A 19,069-nucleotide genomic window follows, 5' to 3' on the forward strand; every position below is an offset into this window, starting at 1 on the left:
AAACTAAAATGAGCAAACTGGTGCAGCCAATCTGGGAAATAGTATGGAAGTTCCTCAACAAGTTAAAAATAGCACCACCCCCATCACTCAGCAATTGCACTACCTGGTATTTACCCAAAGGATATGAAAATATTTATTCAAAATTGCACTCCAATGTTTATAGCAGCATTATTTACGACAGCCAAATTATGGAAACAGACCAAGTGTTCATCGACTGATAAATGGATAAAGAAGTGGTATATATATACAATGGAATATTACTCAACTATCAAAAAGAATGAAATCTTACCATTTGCAATGACATGAATGGAGCTAGAGTGTATTATGCTAAGTGAAATAAGTCAGTCAGAGAACGACAAATACCATAGGATTTCACTCATGTGTGGAACTTAACAAACAAAACAAATGAATGTGGGTGGGGGGTGGGCTGGGGAAGAGAGGCAAACCAAGAAACAGACTCTTAACAATAGATAACATGGAAATTAAGGAGGGCACTTGTTGTGATAAGCACCAAGTGTTGTATGTAAGTGTTGAATCACTAAATTCTATACCTGAAACTAATATTACACTATATGTTAACTAACTGAAATTTAACTAAAAACTTGGGGAAAAAAAACTAAAAAGAGATATCACTAGACACCTACTAGAGCTGTCAAAAAGATTGACAATACCAAGTGTTGGCAAAGATATGCAGAAACTGGAATGTTCATACACTGCAAGTGGGAACGTCGGATAGCACAGTCACTTTGGAAAATATTTTGGCAGTTTCATAAAAGCTAATAATGTACTCACCATACAACCAGAATTCTACTCCTAGATATTTACCTAAAATAAATGAAAGCATGTCCACATGAAGACCTGTAATTTTTTTGGTATGGTATTATTTTTATATTACTCATTATTTTATATTTATATTATATTATTTATATTACTCATAACAGCTAAAAACTGAAAATAATCAAAATGTCTATTAACTAGTGAAGAGATCATCAAAATGTGGTGCATTTCAGCATAAGACTGCAGAGGATCAGAGTAAAAGAACGATCAGTTAGCAGTCTGCTGCATTGGTCCAAGTTGAAGGGGATCGTGGCTTAAACCAGCACAGTAGCAGCAGATATGATAAGAACTGGTGGGATTCTGGACACATTGGCCTCATAGAGTTGATAAGACTGCTCATGATTTAAACATTCAATGAGGAAAGAGAAGGGTAGAGAGGAATTGTGCTGTAATGATAGTTGTGTTATATTTTGCAGTTAAATTCTGATGGATCCCCAGCACCCAATGCTGAGGGCTTTAGCCTGTATGTGAGTGGAGAGATGGGATGCTGGGAGAAAGCACTTTTTGTTTAAGTGCAGATCCTGCGGTCCGATTCTACCAAATCACAATTGCTAAAAATCGTGTCATGTTAACTGCATTTTTGCAAATTCCCTCAGATGATTCAGAAGCGCTGCAAGATTTGTAAACTACTCTGTTACAGACATTATTTTAATTTATTGTTCTGTTTGTTTTTATATATGTTATATATAGCATACCTATGTCATATCTGTTTATTTGGGGCTTCTTCAATTTCTTTCCTTAGTGTCTTGTAGTTTTCAATATATAGGCCTTTCACCTCCTTGGTTAAATTTATTCCTAGGTGCTTTATTATTTTCGATGCAATTATAAATGGGATTGTTTTCTTTATTTCTTTCTGATGGTTGCTTATTAGTGGAGAGAAATGCAACAGGTTTCTGTATATTGATTTTGTTTCCTGCAATTTTATCAAATTATTATTTCTAAAAGGTTTTTTTGATAGAGTCTTAAGGGTTTTCTTTATATAATATCATGTCATTTCCAAATAGTGACACTTTTTCTTCTTCCTTTCTAATTTGGATGCCTTTCCCCCGCTAACTGCTCTGGCTAGGACTACCAATACCACGTTAAATAGAAGTGGTGAAAGTGGGCATCCTTGTCTTGTTGATCTTAGAGGAAATGTCCTCAGCTTTTCAAGACTGAGTATGCTGTTTGCTCTGGGCTTGTCATATATGGCTTTTATTACATTAAAGTTTGCTCTCTCTACATCCACTTAGAGAGTTTTTATCATAAATGAATGTTGAAATTTGTCAAAAGCTTTTTCTGCATCTATTATAGTGATCATATGACTTTTTATCCTTCATTTTGTTAATGTGGTGTATCATATTCATTGATTTTGGATGTTGAATCCATTCTCGCATTCATGAAATAAATCCCACTTGATCATGGTGTATGACCCTTTTAATGGATTATTAAATTCATTTTGCTAATATTTTGTGGAGGATTTTTGCATCTATATTCATCAGGAATATTGACCTGTAATTTTCTTTTCCTGTGGCCCCCTTGTCTGTGGCCAGGGTAATTTTGGGTTCATAAAATGAATTCAAAAGAGTGCCCTCCTCTTTTATTTCTCACAAGAGTCTGAGAAGGATAAGTATTAATACTTCTTTGAATGTTTGATAGGATTCACAAGTGAAGCCATCTGGTCCTGGACTTTGGCTGGGAAGTTTTTGATCACTGATTCAATCTTCTCACTAGTGATTGGTCTGTTCAGATTTTCTATTTTGTTATGATTAAATCTTGGTAGGTTATATGTCTCTAGGAATATATCCATTTCTTCTAGATTGTCCAATTTGTTGGCATATAATTATTCATAGTAGTCTCATGATCCTTTGTATTTCGTGGTATCAGGTTGTAACTTCTCTTTCATTTCTGATTTTATTTATTTGAGTTCTCTTTTTTTTTTCTTGGTGAGTCTAGTTAAAGGCTTGTCAATTTTGTTTATCTTTTCAAAAAACCAGCTCTTAGTTTCACTGATCTTCTCTATTGTCTTTTTAGTCTCTATTTCATTTATTTTTGCTCTAATATTTGTTATTTCCTTCCTTATACTAACTTTGGGCTTTCTGTGTTCTTCTTTTTCTAGTTCCCTTAGGTATAGAGTTAGGTTGTTTGGGACTTTTCTTGTTCTTGGAGTAGGCATGTACTGCTATAAACCTCCCTCTTGGAATTGCTTTTGCTGCATTCCACACATTTTGTTATATTTCCATTTTCCTTTGTCTCAAGATATTTTTTGTTTTCTCTTTTGAATTCTTTGATTCATTGGTTGGTCAGGAGTATGTTGTTTAATCTCCATGTATTTATGAATTTTACAGTTTTCTTCATGCAATTAATTTCTAGTTTGATACCATTGTGGTCAGAAAAGATGGTTAATACAGTTTCAGTCCTCTTAAATTTATTGAGACTTGTTTTGTGGCCTAACATATGATCTATCCTGGAGTACGTTCTGAGTGCACTTGAGAAGAATGTGTATTCTGTTGCTTTTGGATGGAATGTACTGTATATACCTACTAAGTCCATCTGGTTAATGTATATTTTAATACAAATGTTTCCTCATTGATTTATGTCTAGATGACATTGATGCATGTGAAGCATTAAAATCCCCTAATATTATTGTATTTCTCTCAATTTCTCCCTTTATGTCTGTTAATGTTTGTTTTCTATATTTAGGTTATCCTATGTTGGATACATAAATATTTACAAATGTTATATTCTCTTGCTGGACTGACACCTTTATCATTATGTAATGCCCATCTTTGTGTCTTATTACAGCCTGTGTTTTATCAACGTTTATTTATTTTTGGGACAGAGAGAGAGCATGAACAGGGGAGGGGCAGAGAGGGAGACACAGAATCGGAAACAGGCTCCAGGCTCTGAGCCATCAGCCCAGAGCCTGACGCTCTGGCTCGAACTCACGGACCGCGAGATCGTGACCTGGCTGAAGTCGGACGCTTAACCGACTGCGCCACCCAGGCGCCCCCAGCCTGTGTTTTAAAGTCTACTCCAGCTTTCTTTTGGTTTCCATTTTCATGAAATATCTTTTTCCATCTCTTCACTTTAAGTGTGTGGATCTTAACACCTGAAGTGAGTCTCTCATAGGCAGCATACAGATGGGTCTTTCTCTTTTTTATCCATTCAGCCACTCCATGTCTTTTGATTGGAGAATTTAGTCCATCTACACATAAAGTAATTGTTAATAGTTATGTGTGTATTGCCATTTTGGTAATTATTTACTGGCTATTTTTGTAGCTCTTCTCTGTTCCTTTCTCTTTATCTTGCTCTCTTCCTTTGTAGTTTGATGATTTTTGTTAGTGGTATGCTTATATTCCTTTATCTTTTGTGTTTTTATTATAGGTTTTTTGCTTTGTGGTTATGATGAGGCTTACATATCACCACTTATAACTATAATAGTCTATTTTAAGTTGATAATAACTTAAGTTTGATCTTATTCTAACTTTTACTACTTTTGTCTTTTAAACTCCATACTAGCTATATGAGTGACTAACACTACCTTTGCTATATATTTACCTTTCCAGCGAGATTTAGTCTTTAATATATTTCAAGTTACCAATTAGTGCCTTTTCTGTTCAGCTTAAAGATGTCCCTTTAACATTTCTTGAAAAACCAATTCAGTAGTGATGAACTACTTTAGCATTTGCTTGTCTGGAAAACATTTTTCCTTCAATTCTGAATGATAAATTTTCTGGATAGAGTATTCTTGGAACTTTTTTTCTCTAAGCACTTTGAATATATCATGTCACTCCTGGCCTGCAACATTTTTGGTGAAAAATCTGCTGATAGTCTTATGGCAGTTCTTTTGTATGTAATAGGCTATTTTTCTCTTGCTGCCTTTAAGAGTTTCTCCTTGTCTTTAACTTTTGACGTTTTAATTATAATGTGCCCCAGTGTGGGTCTCTTTGGGTTCATCTTATGTGGAACTCTCTGTGCCTCCTGAATCTGGATATCTGTTTTCTTCTCCAAGTTAGGGAAATTTTCAGTCATTATTTCTTCAAACAAAATTTCTGTTCCTTTCTCTCTCTTCTACTTCTAGGAGCCCTATAATGTGAGTGTTAGTCTGTTCAATGTTGTCCCATAAGCAACTGAAGCTATCTTCACTTTTTTTCATTCTTATTTTCTTTTTGCTGTTCTGATTAGGTGTTCTTGAGTTGACTGATTCTTTCTTCCATTTCATCCAGGCTGCTGTGGAACCCCTCTAGACTACTTTTTAGTTCATTTATTGTGTTCTTCAACTCTCTGGATTCTATTTGGTATTTTCTTCTATTCTCCATCTCTTCACTGAAATTCTCATTGTGTTTATCCATTCTACTCCCCAGTTTGGTGAGATCTTTATGACCAGCACTTTGAACTTTTTGCCAAGTAAATTACTTATCTCTCCTTCATTAAGGTTTTTTTTTTTTTCCTGTGGTTTTATCTTGTTCTTTCATTTGGAACATATTCTTCTGTTTCTTCATTTTGTTTGACTCTGTGTGTTGGTACTATACAGTAGATGAAACAACTACCTCTCTCAGTCTTGAAGGGGTGGCCTTGTGTAGCAGATGAATCTTGCTGTTCAACCCTGCCCCAGGTCTTCGTCATCTCTCCAATCTATGTGCATGTCCAAGCAGTCTATTATATTTTAATGACTCCCAGTAGTTGAGGATATACCAAGACCTGTCCCTGTCCCTGTCCCTAAGGGGGGGATCTTAGCACCTAGATTCATGCTATTGGGCAGCCAGACCCTCAAGCAGCACCTTTTAAAAGTATGCAAGTAGAGGGGCACCTGGGTGGCTCAGTCGGTTAAGTGACTGACTTCGGCTCAGGTCACGATCCCAAGATTCATGGGTTCGAGCCCTGCGTCAGGCTCTGTGCAGACAGCTCAGAGCCTGGAGCCTGCTTCAGATTCTGTGTCTCCCTCTCTCTCTCTGTGCCCCTCCCCTACTTGTGCTCTGTCTCTGTCTCTCAGAAATAAACATTAAAAATATTTTTTTTTATTTTTTTTAACGTTTATTTTTGAGACAAAGAGAGACAGAGCATGAACGGGGAAGGGGCAGAGAGAGGGAGACACAGAATCTGAAACAGGCTCCAGGCTCTGAGCTGTCAGCCCAGAGCCCAATGCGGGGCTTGAACTCACTGACCGCGAGATCATGACCTGAGCCGAAGTCAGCCGCTTAACCGACTGAGCCACCCAGGTGCCCCAAAAATATTTTTTTAAGTATGCAAATATATATAGTCCTATGGGACTGCAAGCATAAGCCCTGCTGGCCAGGTCACCTGAAGGTATTCCCTGAGTGGCAGTCACAAAAATTGAAGCTTCAGAAGAGTGTATAAGCTCTTTGCTGGGAGATACTAGAAAGCTGGAGCAAGACAGAGGGAAAGCACCAAATTGACATCCACATTCTACATTCCCTGAATGCAACCCCATTGCCCACTAAATGTGTGCTAAACCGGAAGCCTGCCCCTCAAACCAAAGCTCCTAGACAAGCCAAGTGGCTTCCTTCACAGAAAACTGGAAGGGGAGGTGTGCCTCAGTCTGCCATCTATACAGTTTTTCCAAGAACTGTCTCTCTGATTGCCATAGTCCTGTGGGACCCAGGAATGCAAGCCCCCCTCACCACCAGATCAAGGCAACCAAGGGGCATCCCTTGGGTGGCAGCTGCAAATATCAGGGCACCAGCCACATGTAAAGATCCCCTCCAGAAGACACTAGTGCTCTGGAGCACAGTAGAGGGAGAGCATACAGTTTCCATCCTTGTAGGGTCTGGAAAGGGTGATGATTAGCTCATAGATGTGTTTTAAATAGGGGGCATACCTCTCAAGCCACAGCCATGATAATGAGCTAGCAGTCATCTTTCACAGAAAGACTAAGTTCTTGGGTATATTGCTTTTTGGTGTGCCCTGGGATGGTAGCTATTTAAGAAGTCTTTCTCCATTGGTTACAGTCCTGTGGGACCCACAAGCATAAGCTGCACTGGCCAGGTGATACAGAGGTATCCCCTAGTAGCAGCTACAAAAATCGGTGCCAGACAGGGTACAAGCTCCTTTCTAGGTGACACTGATTATTACAGTCCCATAGGACCTGGAAAGTAAGTTCCCCTGGCCTCCAGAGCCAGGTGGTCAAGAGGCATCCTCTGGGTGGAAGCCACAAAGATTGGGTCACCAGACACATGAAAGAGCTCCCTTCCAGGAGATACCCGTGCTCTGGAGCACGGCAAAGGGAGAGCTCAAAGGTGTGCCCACCAGACTCCAACCCTAGAGAGTATTCCAGCAGGCTCCTAGGTGTTTGTTTTTAAAAGATGTCTACCCCTCAGGCTAGCACTTTAATATAAGCATGGTGGCCTCCTTCACTTCACAAATTGTGGGCATTATTGACCACCTCTCAGCTGGGCCATGGGGCAGCTAAGTCTGAGTTCTTGAGCCTTTAAGAGCCATTTCTCATAATCATAATCTTGTGGGTCTTGGGACATGAGCCCCATTGGTTTTCAAAGTTAGATGTTTGGGAGGCTTGTCTTTCAGGTACATGTCCTGAAAGTAGAGGTATCCTATGTGGAGTTTAGACCCTTTTCTCCTTGGGGAGAATCTCTGAGTTTTCTCCTGGTTGTGCATTGCTGCAGTGGAGGGTGGGGTTTATGTGATATTATGTCCTACTCTCTCCTACCTGCTTCAGTATGGTTTTCTTCCTGTTTGCCCTACCTATAGTCTTTACTCAGCCAGGCTTTAGGTTTTTTAATGAAGAAATTGTTCCATATGTAGCCATAGACTCACTGTATCCATGGGAGGAGGTGAGTTCAGGATCTTCCTACATCACCATCTTGAACCTCCAGACATAAAATGTTACAATGCTTGACTCCTGTTAATTAGTTCCTATAAACTTGTCTAGTGTCTCTTCAGTGTCATGAACATGGATGTTCTGTTCTCATTCACATTTCTTTAGCCCTGAAAACACCAAGATCAAAAGCCCAGCATTCTCTGTAAACTCTGTTCTTTCACACTTATGTTCTCTTCACCCAGAGTGGGGAGCACCACTCCCATGGGAGGGCATGGCTTTGGAAGAGAAAGGGTGAGCAGAGCTGGTGTCTACAGTTCCCCATGCCATGCCCTCTCACTAGGGAACATTTTAATGTGATCCAAACACAACTCCTGGATGAACCACAATACACTATTTAGAATTCAGTGAATTTACAAGCATTTCCACCAACCCTTTAAATTGGTCTTCCCCTCTTTTCTCTCTGGCAATGCTTTCCTTTTCTTAAAACCACTGACAGAAGATTTATAAAACCTGACTTCGAATCCTCATATAGAATCTAATGAGCCATGTGGTCTTATTGTAGTTCTGGGACACAATGAGTTTATCTATAAAGGGAAAATGGAACAAAGCATGTGCTTAATCCTGGCTGCATGCTAGAATCGCTGGGGGAGAGTTGAAAATTATTGGTGCCCTGGCCACATCCCAAGTGATTACATCATAATTTCTGGGTAGTGGAACCCGGTATTCTTGGAAGATCCCCCAAGTTGATTCCAATTATAGCCAAGGCTCAGAACCATTGATCTAAGTAATCATTAAGAATTCTCAAAGTTTTTTTTGCTGATTTATCTTTTCCTTGACTCCCATGACCCCACCCATGGCTACCACTCTATGGCAAGGGTGATTAAGAACACTTTTTTATGGCTGGGTATCTGGCCAGTACTTCAGAGGGTGCACCTACTCAATTTGATAAGGACCACATCTTGTCTGGCGGCTGAAGAACCAGTATTTGAAGGTGTGCTTTTGAGCAGGTAAGCGAAACCAACCTCCCTGGGTTGCATTTGAAACCCTGCCTTTGGTGTCCTCTAAATTAAGAAAAACTACCATTTTATGGGGAACAGGAAATATAGATTTTAAAGACATTTCCCAGAAGTCTCCAGGGTCTACAGAAAGGCAAACATGGGTTGATTTTCATCCTTTGTTTGTATCAAGTAGAGTGAGTCAAAGAGCGGGCATGTTCACTTCACAAAGAGACTATTTTTATTTATTTATTTTTTAACGTTTATTTATTTTTGAGAGAGAGAGGGAGAGAGAGAGAGAGTGCAAGCAGGGGAGGGGCAGAGATAGACAGGGAGGTACAGAATCTGAAGCAGGCTCCAGGCTCTGAGCTGTCAGCATAGCCCCAAGTGTGGGGCTAGAACTCATGAACAGCGAGATCATGACCTGAGCCAAAGTTAGACGCTTAATCGATTCAGCCAGGCACCCCAAGCAAAGACTACTTTTAAACTTCAATATGACTTTTTAAAAGATTGATCGAGGGGTGCCTGGGTGGCTCAGTCGGTTAAGCGCCAACTTTGGCTCAGGTCATGACCTCGCTGTTCATGAGTTATAGCCCCACATTCGGGCTCTGGGCTGACAGCTCAGAACCTGGAGCCTGCTTCAGATTCTGTGCCTCCCTTCCTCTCTGCCCCTCCCCTGCTCTCTCTTTCTTTCTCTCTCTCTTTCTCTCTCTCTCTCTCTCTCTCTCAAAAATAAAATAAACATTAAATTTTTTTTTTTAAAAAAAAGATTGATCAGATGTGGGGCACCTGGGTGGCTCAGTCAAGTAAGCATCCAACTCTTGGTTTCAGCTCAGGTCATGATCTCATGGTTTGTGGGTTCAAGCCCCGGATTGGTCTCCATGCTGGCAATGCAGAGAGCCTGCTTGGGATCCTTTCTGCCCCTTCCTCACTGATGCACACATGTATGTGCCTGCTCTTTCTCTCTCTCTCAAGATAAATAAATAAACTTTAAAAAAAAGATTGATCAGATGTAAACATTAGGTAGCAGAGTCCTGGGAAATTTGTAAGAAGCTAAATTGCATGGAAATCTCTAGACATCTTTTATATCTATGGATTAGACATTTTCCATTGTTCTATATGACATAAAGTATTCCTAAACCTGTGAAATGAAGAATTTGAAGGTAAGAATATTTGAGGGGCACCTGGCTGGGTTGGTCAGTGAAGTGTGCAACTCTTGATCTCAGGGTTGTGGGTTTGAGCCCCACGTTGGGTGTAGAGATTCTTTTAAAATAAAAACTTAAATAAAAAAAAAAAGAATGTTTGAAAACTTCATACTTCCTTCTTCCCATTTTAGCCATGGTAATTCTAACCATCACCACCCCCGCTCCAGGTTTCCCATCTCAGCAACATCTAAAAACCCTGAAGCATCCTGATTTGGGTTTCTCACACCTATATGCCTATGCCATCAGCAAATCCTATTGGTGAAACCTTCATGCTATATTCCTAGACTGACCTTTCTCCCTCACTGTTTTCTAAACCACTGTCATCTCTTCCCTGCGTCTGGCTCTAGCACCCACTTGCTCTGTGACCTAAAACAGCTGGCATTGGCGTAGCTAACCTCTGAGGTCCCGGTTAGTACTAAGAGTCTGGTCTAACTTAGAGTAGGGAGTAAACTGAGCTCACTATGGCCCAGGTGATCTACTTTTGTTATTTTATTTCATCCTCATAGCAACCTAATGAGGCAGGTACTATTCTCCCCCTTTGAAGGAGACTCAGACATTGATGGCTGCCCACCCAGGACCATTCTCCCTTGCCTCCTTGTTACCAGAGCCTGATTTTGTTGAGCGGTGACAATGAGCCCAGTTCACAGTGAATCAGCGAGTCAGAATTAGTCAAAGCCAGTTTGGGTAACCATACTCCACTTTACTCATGATTGCTACAGACATGGACACAAGACATATAAGGGAAAGTCTGCTGGGAGTTCATGGGCAGGTGTTTTCTCCCTGATGAGAGAAGAGAAAGCCCTTTATGCCGTGTCCCTGTTGCTTCATGCTTTGGATATTATCAGGAGAGGAGGTGTGGCTGACAGCTTTGTCAGTCTTGTGGCAGTCATGAAGTGGGGGGATAGGATGTGCCTGGGGATGGATGAAGGAAAGGATGAGAAAAGTTTGGTCCTTGGTGGTCTCATTGAGCCTGGTACTGCCTACCTCTGAGCTTCTTCTCAAGTAAACCATAACGTCCTTCTGAATTAAGCCAGGCTAGCTGAGAATCCTGTTACACGGAAACCAAAGTGTCCTTACACAGAAACAACTCACTTGAGGACATGCAGCCAGAAACGGTCAACACAAGGCTGTGAAGCCACCTGTCTGTCTGTAGAACCAGAGTGGACAGGCCCTTGCCTCTGCCCCACCCCTAGTTTAATTTGAACTCTACACCACTGGAATGGCACGGGTTTAAACAAGTATGCTAGCATTTATCCTCTGCCACAGCTGGTACTGGATCCTGATCTGAACACAGCTGCACTCCTCACCCTTCTCAATAGGGCCTTCCTGAATGTCGCCCCCGTAGGAGCCAGGTTCCCCCCTCAGCATTGTGGAGACAGTTGTCAGATGCCATCATAATACCCAATGAAACTCATAGGAAGTCACTGGCGTCCTCACTCATCTGCCTTCAGGGCATCCCCTTCATTTGACTGTGCTTATGTCTGGAGCTTGATTGACTCCATTTGGCCTGTTTTCAGGAGTTAAGGTAGATCCTTCCCTCAGATGAGCATGTTCTCATCAGAGGCCTCAGAAATCAAGCCACTCATTATTTTACTGGACTCAGAGAGCTTGGTGGGGGGGCTGTAATTGGAATGTTCTCTCTCCCTGCTCCTGGCCTAACCCTGCACCAGAATAATTTGACCTATAGATGTTCAAGCAAATAGTTCCAAGAGATGTCAAAAGGTTGGGCTACCTTCAAATGTCTCTCCCACTAACCTGCTCCAGGGTGAGAAATTCCTACCCTTAGTCAGTCCTAGGAAATAGAGCATTTCCAGAGTGTACCTTTTGCAAAACAAATATTTTGCTTAGCAGGGATAGCACATCATCTCCCTTGCTATACGTAAGACTCTCACATGTTGCCTCCATTTATGTGGACATAAAACCCATCTCTGTTTGAAACTCTGTACTTTTTAAATGTGACTTATTATTATCTGTTTTTCTTTCTCGTATTCTGTGAGCTTTACAAATGTGAGAGGCCTTATTTTTTTTACTTGCTACTGGAGTCTGGTCATCTAGGATGGCACTTGACATTTAATAGGTATTTAATAAATCTAGATGGAAAGAATAAATGAACTGAAGCACAAGGGAGAGTGAAAAGAGGAAGGAAGTGGAGGTGAGTGCAAATAATTCTTTTAAGAAAAGAGAAAAAGATAATGGGTGGTAAAGAGGGGCACGGAGAGAAGGGAGATTGTTGTTAATGGCAGACTGAGAAGAAGGGGATGTAGGGAAGTAGGACTTTCAGATAAGCACTGTCCACTGCCAACTCTGGCATAATTTGCATTGCATTGCATTGCATGTGATTAGCACCCCCTACAGTTGTGCAATGCAGTGGTCCATTTATGTAAGATGGTCCAGTTATGTAAAAACTGATGAAGAAGAAGACAGGGCGGGGATAGAGAGCATAGGATGGCCTTAATTAGAGTGTTCATCCTTTGAGACTGGACAGGGGTAAAGTGGGAGGGAGGAAATTAGGGCAGTTCTTCCCTGATGTAAGCCATTTTTTTGGTCATGTAGGAGATAAAGCCATCCAACTATGAGAGAACTGGGGTTGTGTGAAGGGCTTAAGGAAATTAATGAGGGTTTGGAAGAGAAGGGAGAGTGGACTAAAGACAAGTAAAAGGATGTAACTAAACCACAAGGAACATTCTAGGGATCACAGATCTATTCTGGCACCAATACAAGAACTGGAGATCTGGGATCACCCAAGAGAAAGAAGAGAAGGCTGGGAAATACAGTGGTGGGGAGCAGTCAAGACTGGAGAACTGTCTTCTATGCACAGCCTCTAATTGACAAGTGTTTGCAAAACTCGTTAAGTTGTCTAGACACAGGAAGTATATTCTTATTGGAACTACAGTTTACAATGGTTTGATTCTCCGGCCAGCAGTCTGTCAAAACCCATTTATTCTTCAGAGTCTGTGAAGTCATGAACTAATGTTGTATTAAGCCTTCAATGTCATCTCCCACTATTACTAATTATAACCTTTCTGTGGGAAAATGTATTCCAGGTTACAGTTCAGTAGACCAGAAACACCTCTCCCTACCACCATCCATCTCTGAGGCTCTCACCTTGCTTGTCAGTCCAACAAGTGGAGAGAGTTCAGAGCTAGCCTCATCAGTGGGACCAAACCTCTATACACTATTGTTAGTTGCAAAACTCTATACACCCTTGTTAGCTTCATTCACTGAATCAGGCACTGGACCCATATGCATTTGTAAAGGGACTGAGAGCTCCCCTAGGAATTCCAAATTCCACACTGCTGGCAGTGCCACCATTTGGGCTTGGGGGAGGGTCGTGTTAGGGAAGGGCACATTCTCAGACAAGTCTTCCTTTGATGGAGTGGTCATTCCTAAGTCATAACACTTCACCACGGAAAGCACCTCTAGACTTTGACCCAGCAGATCTATTTCTAGGAATATATCTGGTTGAAATGCCTGCACAAAAGTGCAAAAATAATGCTCAAAGCTGTTCACTGTAGCATTGTCTGTAATTTTAAAAAGGTGGAAACAATGCAAACATTCGTCTGGGGGAGAATGTGACCTTTAAAAGGATATGGTAGATCTACAAGTATTAACATAGTATATGACTGATATATTCATGATACAGAATTGATTTTAAAAAGTGGATTATAGGGGCGCCTGGGTGGCGCAGTCGGTTAAGCGTCCAACTTCAGCCAGGTCACGATCTCACGGTCCGTGAGTTCAAGCCCCGCGTCAGGCTCTGGGCTGATGGCTCAGAGCCTGGAGCCTGTTTCCGATTCTGTGTCTCCCTCTCTCTCTGCCCCTCCCCTGTTCATGCTCTGTCTCTCTCTGTCCCAAAAATAAATAAAAACGTTAAAAAGTGGATTATAAACAATATGTGTTATGTAAAATGAGATATAGCTTTATAACAGAATATACACAGGTTAAAATATGTATGTATAGGCATGACTACAAATGTACTTATTAAAAAACACCTTCTAGGATGAACACCTCATCACTAACAGGGGTTACCTCTAGGGGAAAGATTGAAGTGAGGGGCTGGAGGAGAAATGGAACTTCCATACTCTACTTCATACATTACAGAATTGCCAGAACTTTTTTTACAATGAACCTGTATTATTTCTATGATAAAAACAGCATTTGAACTAATTTTTAAAGGATATTAGACATTGTAAATGTATCAGTGCACCATAAATTAATCTATAAATAGAATGTTTTCCCAATGAAAATGCCACAAGGGCTTTTTTGGGAATATAACCAGCTGATTCTAAAGTTCATATGGAAAAATAAACATACTGGAATAACCAGAAATTTTCTGAAAAACAAGACAAATGAGAGGAGACAAAACCTATGCATTAAAATGCACTATCAGGGGCTTCTGGGTGGCTCAATCTGTGAAGTGTCTGACTCTTAATTTCGGCCCAGGTCATGATCTCTAGATCATGAGATTGAGCCCTGCATGGGGCTCCACCCTGTCAGCTCAGAGCCTGCTTGGGATTCTTTCTCTCCCTCCCTCTCTGCCCCCTACCCCTTCCATGCTCCCTCTCTCTCTTTCTCTCTCTCAAAATAAACATTTAAAAATGTATTTTTTTAATTTATTCATTTTGAGAGAGAGAGAGAGAGAGAGAGAGAGAGAGAGACAGAGCACGTGAGTGGGGGAGGGGAAGAGAAAAGGCAAGAGAAAGAATCCCAAGCAGGCTCCACACTGTCAGCACAGAGCCTGATGCAGGGCTCAAATTCACAAACCACAAGATCATGATGACCTGGTCTGAAACCAAGAGTCATTGCTTAACTGAATAAGCCACGCAGAAGCCCCTGAAAAGATATATATATTTTAAAAATGCACTATCAAAGCCACAATAATTAATAGAATTACCTGGGTAGTGACCTGTGATTCGACTAGCAGCTCAATTCAATAGAAAAGAGCCCAGAAATAGACACAAATGCTTATGAAAATTTGTTAATGGATAAAGATGGCACTTCAAACCAATGAGGACAACAACTCCTTCATTAAATGGTATCGGGACAACTAGGTTGCCAGCTTTGGGGGAGAAAAGAACTGAATCCTTCATCTGATCCCTACACCTAATAAGTTCCAGGTAAATCTAGATATGACATTAAAGATAAAACCTATAAAAGTATTAGAATAAAGTATGAGAGACTATGAGAATATTTTACACTATAGGAATGGAAAGTGTACTTCCAAGCAATATGCAAAGCCCAGAAGCCATAGAAAAAAATCACTGATGTATTTGGCTTGATAAAATTAAAATTTTTCTACATGACAAATATCATGAGCAAAGCAAAAAACAGACAAACCACAGCCTGAAAAAAAACACCTGTATAATAAATGTCAGGAGGCTAACTTCCTTAATATATATATGCCTTCTAAATTAAAATTTTAAGAGTTCAATGAACCAGTAGAAAATGAGCAGAACCATGAATAGGAAATTCACGTAAATATAAACACTGGGGCACCAACCAGCATCGAACTCTTGATTTCAGCTCACGGTTCACGAAATCAAGCCCCATGTTTGGGGTTCTCTCTCCCTCTCTCTCTGCCCCTTCCCCACATGCTCTCTCAAGCACATGCTCTCCCTCTCTCTCTCAAAAATAAACTATACACACACACACACACACAAAGGGCTCATGACCACATAAAAGATGGTCAACCTTGCATGAAACATCACAGTATCATTTTTCACCTATTAGCTTGATAAAGATTTTTTTTTAAGTTTAGTAATAAAGTTTTAGTAAGGCCATGAATAAGCAGAGACCCCTACAATGTCAGTGTGAAGGGGAACATCATCTTTGGAAAGGCACTTGGTGGTACCAGAATAAAATGGGCACCCATCCCTCGATACTGCGTTCCACTTCTAAAAGTTCATCCTTTATAGCTATGCATGTGTGTAAAGATGTATATTCAAAGACTATAGGAGCAAAGACTAGACACAACTAACCTACAATCACTAGGGAAACTGGTTAAATAGACTGCGGTACACCCACGTCAGGGAATGAAACATTATGCACCTCTGGAAAAGAATATGGGAGTTTTATGTATGCAGATATGGAACAACCTTCACTATATTCTTTAGTGGAAAAGCAGTGGGCAAAGCAGTGTGTGTAATATACTGTAATTGTGGACAAAGGGGGAAATGATATCTGTATTCATGGAATCTCTGGATGTATAAGAAAGTGGTTACAGTGTTTGCATCTGGGGAGAGAGACCAAGGACTACAAGTTTGGGGTATAGGAGACTTACTGTTCTTACACTTTATTCAGAGTATTTAAATTGTTTCCCAAGAACATTCATTCATTTCCAGTTAAACAAACAAAATATGTTTTAAAGTACAGCCCGAGAGATCATTAACTAAGTCCAAGCCTCCCATTCCACAAAGAAAAGGAAACCCAGCCCATTCACACATTTCCTCAACAGACGTTTTTGAGTGCCATAATAGGTTCCTATTACTGCCTAGCAAATTACCACAAACTCATTGGCTGAAAACAACACAAATTTATTCTCATATTTCTTGCAATCAGAAATCTAAAACCCAGTGCCAGGTCTGTATTCCTTCTGGAGCATCTAGAGGAGGATCTATTTCCTGGCTTTACCCAGCTTCAAGAGGCTGCCCACATTCCTTGGCTCATGGACCTTTCTAGCAACTGCATCATTCCAGCCTCTGCTTCCCTCACTGGACCTCCTTCTCTGACTTTGCCCTCCTGTTCCCTTGCTTATGACGTCCCTCATGATTATGTTAATCCAGATACTCCAGGACAATTTCCTGATCTCAAAACCCTTAATCACATCAGCAAAGCCCAAAGGGCAAAAGGCCAGGTAAGGTAACATACTCCTAGGTTTTGGAGATTAGCACTTAGACATCTTTGGGGGCCCTTGTTCTACCTACCACAAGTTCCTTCTGTGAGCTTCTGCCCACTGAGGATACAGCAATGAAAACAAGATACATAATTCCTGCCTCATGGAGTTCACATTTCACTGGGGTCAGGGGAGATATAGAAGCAATACAAGTAAAATAAATAACGTTAGATGGTGACTGGTGCTTTCGAGAGAGAGAGAGAGCAGGAAAAGGACAGTTGGGACTGGAGGAGGGGACATTTTTAAACTAGGAAGCCCTCCCTGGGAAAGAGATATTGGTGAGAAGATGTGGAGGAGGTGAGGGAGGGGCTATGCAGTCATCTGCAGGAAGAGTGTTCCAGGTAGAAGAGACAGCAGATGCAAAGACCCTGCAGCTAGAGTGCATCTGCCATGTTCATGGAGAAGGTGATACATGTGGCTGGAGAAGGTAAGGGAGATGTTAGGAGAAGAGGCTAGAGAGTCACAAGGGGGCACATGGTGCAGGGTCTTCCAGCCCACTGTGAGCCTGCCTTTTACTTGGAGTGAGATGGAGCTTCTAGAGGAATTTGAGCAGAAACAGTAAAAAAAAAATCCATCTTTTCAAAATGTTTATTTATTTATTTTGAGAGAGAGAGAGAGAGCATGTGTGCATGAGTGGAGGAGGGGAAGAGAGAGTGGGAGAGAGAGAGAATCTGTCAGCACAGAGCCCCATGTGGGCCTCAATCCCATGAACTGAGCTGAAATCAAGAGTCAGAGGCTCAACCAATTGAGCCACCCAGGCACCCCAAAATAGTGACAGGATCCGTCTTAACTAAAATTCTGTTCAAAGGCAAGTGAGGAAGCCAGGAGACTACTGTGGGAATCTGGGCATCAGACAGTTGGTAGTGTGTTCATGGCACTACCGGTGGAGGTGAAGAGAAGTGATTTGCTTTTATGATATGACAGGATGTGACATATATGCTAGCCAGATTTACAGACAGATTGTTTGTAGGATGTGAGAGAAATTGGTAAGTCAAGACTGATCTAAGGATTTTGGCCTGAGCAGTTGGAAGGATGGTACTGCCATTATTAGAGAAGCAGGTTTTCAACAGTAGTGGACTTGAGGGGGATTATTCGTTCAGTTTTGGAAACGTGAATTTGGAGATTCTATCGGATGTCGAAGTGGAGTTGCTGAATGGGTAGCTGTAAATTCAAATCTCAAATTCAGAAAAGAGGGCCAATCACAGATGAAAATGGGCGTCAGAGAAATGGCATTTAAGAACATGAGCTTGAACAACAGGCCATCTGTTGGCTAAGCCAAAGCTTGACCCCAGATCCCCTTGCTCCTGCCCTTCTGCATTGGTGATATGAGGTAGAGACTGACTATTATTCCTTATTCTTCCATTTATAAAAGAACTAATTTATCTTTTTTAATAGGAAAGTATTTCATGTTCAGTTTATAGACTGAAAGCCAGATAATAAACGTCAAAAATGCAAAAGACCTATAATCCCACTTACTGTAAATAATCGCTATTAACCATTTGACATATCTCCCTTTCGGACTCTTGCCCATGTAAAATACACATTTTTGCATGTTACAAAATGCCCAAAAGGGTTTCATTGATTTAGGTGTTTTGTTTTGTTACCTTGTAAAGAAATATGAAAAAGGAAACGAAGGGCCCCTTGGGAAGCTCACCTGGTGAATATCCATCCATGAAATTATCATCACCATCCCAAATGCAGGCTTTCTGCCCAGGATGCTTCATTTTGCAGGATGGCCAGTGCCTCATCCTAGGGTATATGGCCACTCAGCCCTGCCATCTGTTGAGTAGACAAGGGAGCCTGGTTTCCTCACATGCACCCCTGGCACCTGGTGATAAATACATAAATGAGCACTGGGCTGGTATGACTGTCTTTTATATAATATGCCTCACCACCATGGAGCTCCTACCCTACACCATAGTTGAGTAAGTCAGAGGCTGTTTCTGTGGCAGCAGGAAATTTATTTCTTTACCCAAACTGTGAAGTTCAGGAAAGGTTATTGAGCAGTGGTTTCACAGTGGAAAGAGAATTGTCTCAGACAACAGGGGGGAAAAACCCTTGGGAATTCATTTTGTCTTTTCAGCTCCCAGAACATCTTATTCAGACAGGAACTGTCACCTTTCTATTTCAGACCTGGTATGACGCTCAGAACTAATGGCCTGCCTGCCTTTCTCCTGAATTTCTTTGAAAAATGTGAGGCCCAAAGAGAGTCCCTGGGGAGCATCTGCTCCAAATACTGAATGGCAAAAGGAACAAAGGGTGTGGAGCAAAATCTGTTAGCTCCACCTCCTGCACCCCCCCCCCCCAAATATTCCCTGCCCCATCCTCCCAGCTGCTACCACCAGGACAAGGCAAAACTGTG

General features: G+C 41.2%; 1 protein-coding gene across 1 annotated transcript in view; it reads right to left on the reverse strand.

Moving 5' to 3' along the window:
• Nucleotides 1-18,513, reverse strand: part of TMEM163 (transmembrane protein 163) — a 282,559-nt gene extending 264,046 nt beyond the window's left edge. The window contains exon 1 of the mRNA XM_040474918.1: nucleotides 18,362-18,513. Coding sequence (XP_040330852.1) covers nucleotides 18,362-18,455 — 94 coding nt within the window. The 5' untranslated portion in view covers nucleotides 18,456-18,513. The remainder of the gene's footprint in view (nucleotides 1-18,361) is intronic.
• Between the last annotated feature and the right edge of the window lie 556 nt (nucleotides 18,514-19,069).

Source organism: Herpailurus yagouaroundi, unplaced genomic scaffold (assembly GCF_014898765.1).
Source record: "Herpailurus yagouaroundi ecotype Mexico unplaced genomic scaffold, PumYag 140, whole genome shotgun sequence".
Taxonomy (NCBI): Eukaryota; Metazoa; Chordata; class Mammalia; order Carnivora; family Felidae; genus Herpailurus; species Herpailurus yagouaroundi.